At 41.2% G+C, this 6367-nt stretch overlaps 1 protein-coding gene across 1 annotated transcript in view; it reads right to left on the bottom strand.

The window, feature by feature from the left end:
• The window catches only part of Blos3 (Biogenesis of lysosome-related organelles complex 1, subunit 3), a 114019-nt gene extending 108336 nt beyond the window's left edge, over positions 1-5683 (bottom strand). Inside the window, exons 1-5 of the mRNA XM_034982426.2 lie at positions 5496-5683; positions 5065-5125; positions 4027-4158; positions 2764-2873; positions 265-384 (exon numbers count right to left, since the gene is read on the bottom strand). Coding sequence (XP_034838317.1) covers positions 265-384; positions 2764-2873; positions 4027-4158; positions 5065-5125; positions 5496-5570 — 498 coding nt within the window. The 5' untranslated portion in view covers positions 5571-5683. The remainder of the gene's footprint in view (positions 1-264; positions 385-2763; positions 2874-4026; positions 4159-5064; positions 5126-5495) is intronic.
• Between the last annotated feature and the right edge of the window lie 684 nt (positions 5684-6367).

Consider the following 6367-nt stretch of genomic DNA (forward strand, 5'->3'; position numbering starts at 1 on the left):
GTTAAGGAAGTAAGTAAAAGATGTGTTAATCCAGGGTAGGTATAATCTGTCTCCATTCCAAATTTCATCCAAATCCGTTCAGCCGTTTTTGCGTGATTGAGTAACAAACATCCAAAGTCAAACATCCACAGTTTCACATTTATAATATTAAGTAGGATAACAGGATTAGTAGGATAACCGGGACCGACGGCACAAGTGGAAATATCAAAATGAAAATTGTTACGTATCTGACATAATAATTTATTTGTTAACATAATATAGTAACTATTTAATTTTGACAGTGGGCAGCGCGTTCCCACAGTTGGCCTTCTCGAGCTCCGCGTGGATCTGCTTGAGGCGTGCACGCGCGAGCGACAAGCTCGCGTTGGTCGCTCGCATGCTCTCCTGCAAACAAATCTAAATTTAAAAAAAATACTAAATTTTTTTTGTTCCAAAACAACTAAAAATTAAAAAAATAACTTTTGTTTCTACACGTGTATGTATGTATGCGTAGAATGAATAAAAAAGCTAGACTAAAGTACTGTGTAACCGCGACTGAGATAGCGATAGCCCGACGTAACGATGAATAACACGACAATGGGGCCAATTCTCTTGCACACAATCGCTAAACTAAACTAAATTAACAGTTCCAAACCTAGTGCTATTCTTTTCCGCAAGCAACATTATGAAAGGGATAGCAATAGATTTAGAGGTGCCATTTTAGTTTAGTTTAGAGATTGTGTACAACGGAATCAGCCACAATTATTACCATTGTTTAGTAGTCAATATTTTTTTTTTTTTTTCCGAAGAATATTAGCCATGTTAAATGACTAATATTCCCCTTTCCTCTCCAACTAAGCGTGAAGCTTGTGCTAGGAGTAGGTACGACAATAGTGCAACGGGCGGGGTTTGAACCGTCGACCTTTCGGTTTTCAGTCCACTCCTTTACCCGTTGAGCTATTGAGGCTCAAATTTGTATTAACCGATCAACAATATTTGTATTAAACGTTTTTTATGTGAAAACAAGTAAATAACTAATGATAAATACAATGATGCCTCTACTACTACTAATGATGCATAATATCAAAAAGGCGGGTCTGCAACTCAGGTAGAAGGGTACAGACCGGTGGCTGTGCTGTCAACTCCAGCAAAGGTGTTGGAATCAGCGTTGCATGAAAGTATTTACACCCAAGTAAGGTCGCAACTCTCTGACAATCAACACGGATTCAGACCAGCGAGAAGCACAACCAGCAACCTTCTCTGCTATATGTCTCAGATCGTTCCAGCAGTTGACAGTGGAAGGCAGGCAGATGCCGCATACTTTGATTTCCGGAAAGCCTTCGATTTGGTGGAAAATGACGTTCTGCTAAGAAAGTTGGCGGCGATTGGTTTCACTCCGCATTTACTTAAATTTTTTGCGAGTTACATGGGTGACAGGACGCAATATGTGGAATATGGGGGTTATAGATCAGAATCGTACTACACAAGGTCTGGGGTGAGTCAGGGCAGTAACCTAGGACCCCTGCAATTTATTTTGATGATTAACGACCTGCCACAAGTCGTCAAGGACGCTAAGTGTTTGTTGTTCGCGGACGATCTCAAGCTATCTCTGGATATACGCGACACGAGTGACTGTGTGAGGCTGCAACAGGATATAGACAGAGTAGTCAAATGGAGCAAGGACAACATTTTGGAGTTTAATCACTCAAAATGTGCAGTGATCACCTTTTCTAAGGCGCACTCCCCTGTCCATTACGAGTATAAGGTTGACGGGGTGCCAATGCTTCGAGTATCCGAAGTTAGGGACTTAGGGGTTAATTTGAATAAGGAGCTTACGTTTCGTACGCATATTGTGAAATGCTGCAAGAAAGCTTATAGAAATTTAGGTTTCTTACTTCGTACCGTCGGTGGCTTTACCAACATGAACGCTGTGGTCGCACTGTATAATGCGTTAGTTAGGAGTCAGTTGGAAGGGAACGCAGTCATTTGGTCTCCGCATGAGACTAAATATAGACTCATGTTGGAGCGGGTGCAAAACAAATTTGCTAGGTTCCTCTACCTGAAGCTGTATGGGGTATACCCGTTCTACCCCTTAATGTATCCTACGTTATTTGTTTTAGGTATGGTCGGGTACAATGAGCTGAGAGTTAGGCGGGAACTAGCACTTGTTACATATATTTTTAAAGTAATGAGAGGGGCGCTGCATAGCCCGGATGTTTTAGGGCAAGTCAGGTTTCTAGTCCCGGATGGATACGTGGGTCGGAGACGCAGGCCGCCGCTGCTGTGGGTACCGGTGGGGCGCACCAGCCTGCTCAGCAAGGCGCCGCTGACGCGCGCGCTTCGCACCCTTAACGTCATAGCGGGGAAAACTGACCTGTTTTGTTGTGCTCTGAGTGAATTCACAAGAGTTGCATTGGGGACTATCTGCTACGATAGTGGGGGTTTAATATAAGTTTTTTTTAATTTTTAGTTTAATATATTAATTAGATTTAGATAATATTTAAGGCTTAATCTAGTGCATTAGGACCATTTCCTGTAATGCTAGATTTAAAGAGTTGAATAAATAAATAAATAAATAAATAAATAAATAAATATAGATACAGGTATTATTTTTCATCTTTAGTGGTGGGATTATTTAGCGCCATCTATGAAAATTTTATCGAACGTTGTCCTGAAACTTCCTCATTATAAGCTAAATAACAATTACTTATAAACTAACAACACTGAACCAAATGTAGTATATTGTAAAACTAATTATATTTAGTAGAGTAGTTTGTAAAATACCTGCACACTGAGCAGGGTCTTGTCTGCGCGACTCAGCTTTTCCACACATATGTCTGTCGTGTGCTTCGCCAGACCTTCTACCGTGGCTCGCAGAGACACGTTGCATTCCCCTGCCACACACATTCAATGGTTACTGATTCTGATTGCTACTTAAGGAGAATGACAGATCCTGACCCACCAATTTACACACGTCTCAGTATGCGAAGGGTTTGGCCATAACCCACCACGCCGGCCCAGTGCGGATTGGCAGACTTCACACACCTTTGAGAACATTATGGAGAACTCTCAGGCATGCAGGTTTCCTCGCGATGTTTTCCTTCACCGTTAAAGCAAGTGATATTTAATTACTTAGAACCCACATAACACATATCACAGCTCAAAAAACCTAAATCCACGCAGATGAACTCGCTGACATCAGCTAGTTTTGTTATAAAAGGTTATACCCATTCCCACAAACGACTTTTGGACTTTCCTGAGGAGTTGCGAGCTTATTACGGTTTCTAGTTAGCCTATTATTATCCATAATAATAGATAATAATAGGCTAACTATAACTAATTTATCTCTAGGCATGATACGCAGTGCATCTGCGATCATCCGAAACAGACCATTGCGCACATGACTGGGTGCCCTGCGTGCCCGACAGCCTGCACGAACGAGGAGCTGCAAAACGCTACCGACCGAGCAATCGCGGTTGCGGCTTTTTGGGCTGCCCGTGTTTGAGGTGACCGTCGACTCGAAAAGAAGAAGAAGATCCATACTAATATTATAAATGCGAAAGTGTGTCTGTCTATCCATCTGTCTGTCTGTCTGTCTGTCTGTTTGCCTTTCACGGCCCATCCGTTCAACCGATTTATGACGAAATTTGGTACAGCGATAGCTTGCATCCCGGGGAAGGACATAGGCTACTTTTTATCCTGGAAAATAAGAGTTCCCATGGGATTTTTAAAAACTTGAATCCACGCGGACGAAGTCGCGGGCATCAACTAGTGTAGATATAAATAACAATATTTTGTCTAACTACAATAATTATGTTGTTGTTAAATAAGAATAAACGGTGAAGGAAAACATCGTGAGGAAACCTGCATGCCTGAGAGTTCTCCATAATGTTCTCAAAGGTGTGTGAAGTCTACCAATCCGCACATGGCGTGCGTGGTAGACTATGGCCAAAATCCTTCTCACTCTGCGAGGAGACCCGTGCTCTGTAGTGAGCCAGTGATGGGTTGATCCTGATGATGAAATAAGAATTAAGACTAAATACACACATAGTTTCTGATGCAGCAGTGAATTATGCATCAGCTTGGTTGGTGATGAGGGTGATGATGATGGTGATGAAGTGAACATTGTATGCAGCGGTGCGTCCTGCTCATCACTCATCGGTGATGGGAGCTTGCTCTCTGGAACATGAAACACTTTGTTAACTTGATATTTAGTGATTTAATATTTTTCATACCTGCAATGTATAGCGTGCAAAACTCGGGTCAATGCCCTGCCTACGGCGCAGCATCGACTCCGAGTGGCCTACTTACGCAACGTACGTTGACCTCTAGCGTCAGTCAGCTTTGCAATATATCAAAAGCTTTTACAAGATTATAGGATTTTTTAAAAATTCTTTCTGGTTTTTTTTGGTATCATATGATATAGTAATCATCAGTACTAACACCTGTCTTCGTTTTTGCCAGCGTTCTGGTATTTTCCGAGATACAAGCTATCTCTGAACTTCTCAGTAAAATTGGTTAAACAAATCATATCATAAAAATGTAACAGACAGACAGACACACTTTCATATTCAATTTTATTAATATTTAGATGATGCCCACGACTACGTCCGCATGGTTTGGTTCTTAAAAATCCTGTGGGAACTCTTTGATTTTCCAGGATAGAAAGTAGCCTGTGTCCTTTCCCGGGATGCAAGGTATCTCTGTACCCTTTAAAACCTGTTTAACGGATGGGTCGTGAAAAGCTAGCAGACAGACAGACATACACACTTTCCCATTTATAATACATATTAAGTATGGAAGTATGGATATTGATAGACACAGTGCGACAAGGCTATCTTGGCGCGTGGCTAAAATCAGAACTAACGTTGCTGTCAAGTGTCTCCTTTCTTCTTCTCTCTGGGCTGGTTTCCGCACTTAAATGTTTCCATCTGTTGTGTGTCCTTTTTGTTCTTGTTTGAATATTCTAAACCTTTGATCTCCAACAGCGCCCCCCTGTCAATGTCATTCAAGTACCAAGAGGGCCTTGTCGCACTGTAGTATGGATTTAATAATAATTTCATTTATAATATTAGTATGGATTACCATCATCTGATTCAGGTGCTTCTCCGGAGATCACGAAAGCTTTAGAGGGCGGAAATGTGTCCTGAAAATATATACGTACTGTGGCTAATTCCCTTGTACACAATCTCTAAACTAAACTGAAGAAAATTTCCCACCCGTGAACAAAAAAAAGGTATCATACCCCTATTATAACCGCGAATGTGTGTTTGTTGGTTTATTGGTTTGTTCTTCAATCACGTCGCAACGGAGCAACGGATCGTCGTGATTTTTGCAGGGGTATAGTCAAAGATCTGAAGAGTGACATAGGCTACATTTTATTCCGGAAATTTAAAGAGTTCCCACGGGATTTTCAAAAATGTAAATCCACGCGAACGAAGTCGGGAGCATCAGCTTTGATAAAACCATAGGATGGAACAACACTCGCGGCTTTTATCCATGTTTTGTTAACTTACCGGCGATTTGCCGAGTTCAATCTCTGAATCTGATTCGGACGCTTCGCCGTCCACAACGTGGGCTGATTTAGACATTCTTTTAACTAAATAACCACCCCTAAATCTTTAATTTTTATATGAATTTAATATGATAAACACCAAAACATGCAAAATAAATACAAAATACCTTGTTTTGACGTTTGACACGACTAGTAAAACATTTGATAGTTGGCTTTGACATTGACAGTTAAATAATATTTGCCATATTATTATGATAAGCAATAAAAGCTGCCTATTCATGAACCGACTAAATAAACTTGATATGACATGACACCATGGGTACGTGACAGGTCGAGATGGTAATCGGGGTGGAGAGGCCCCGCACACCCACAAAGCCCACATGCTAACCCGGTACGTGATAGAGTGGGTGATGTGTGGGTGTGGGGCGGCCTCCCCGCTTCATACCCCGATTACCATCTCGACCTGTCGCAACTCGCGTACAAAATTCTTTGTAAGCACAGTGGTGAGCGTTAAAGATTATTTAATCACTATGTTGAGTATGAGTGTCATAAGTGGGAGGTCCCGGGTTCGATTCCCAATTTTGTATGTTGTCCTCAATTATGTACGGAATCCTAAAAGAGCGACTCCCGACTCACACTTGGCCAGTTTTTTTTGCTATTCACAGTGAAAAGGAAAGTAAGAAAACACAAAGAAACATGAAGAACTGGTTTACTATCAGTTGTAACGTGGACGTATTGACACAGCGACAAATATTTACAATAATTTATTTATTACAAATTACACAATAACGTCTTAAGGATCCGACACATGCTTTTACCCAGTCACATGATGAAGAAAAAAATACTGTACCTACTTATATTGTGACGGGAATT

This window comes from Maniola hyperantus, chromosome 26 (genome assembly GCF_902806685.2).
Source record: "Maniola hyperantus chromosome 26, iAphHyp1.2, whole genome shotgun sequence".
NCBI lineage: Eukaryota > Metazoa > Arthropoda > Insecta > Lepidoptera > Nymphalidae > Maniola > Maniola hyperantus.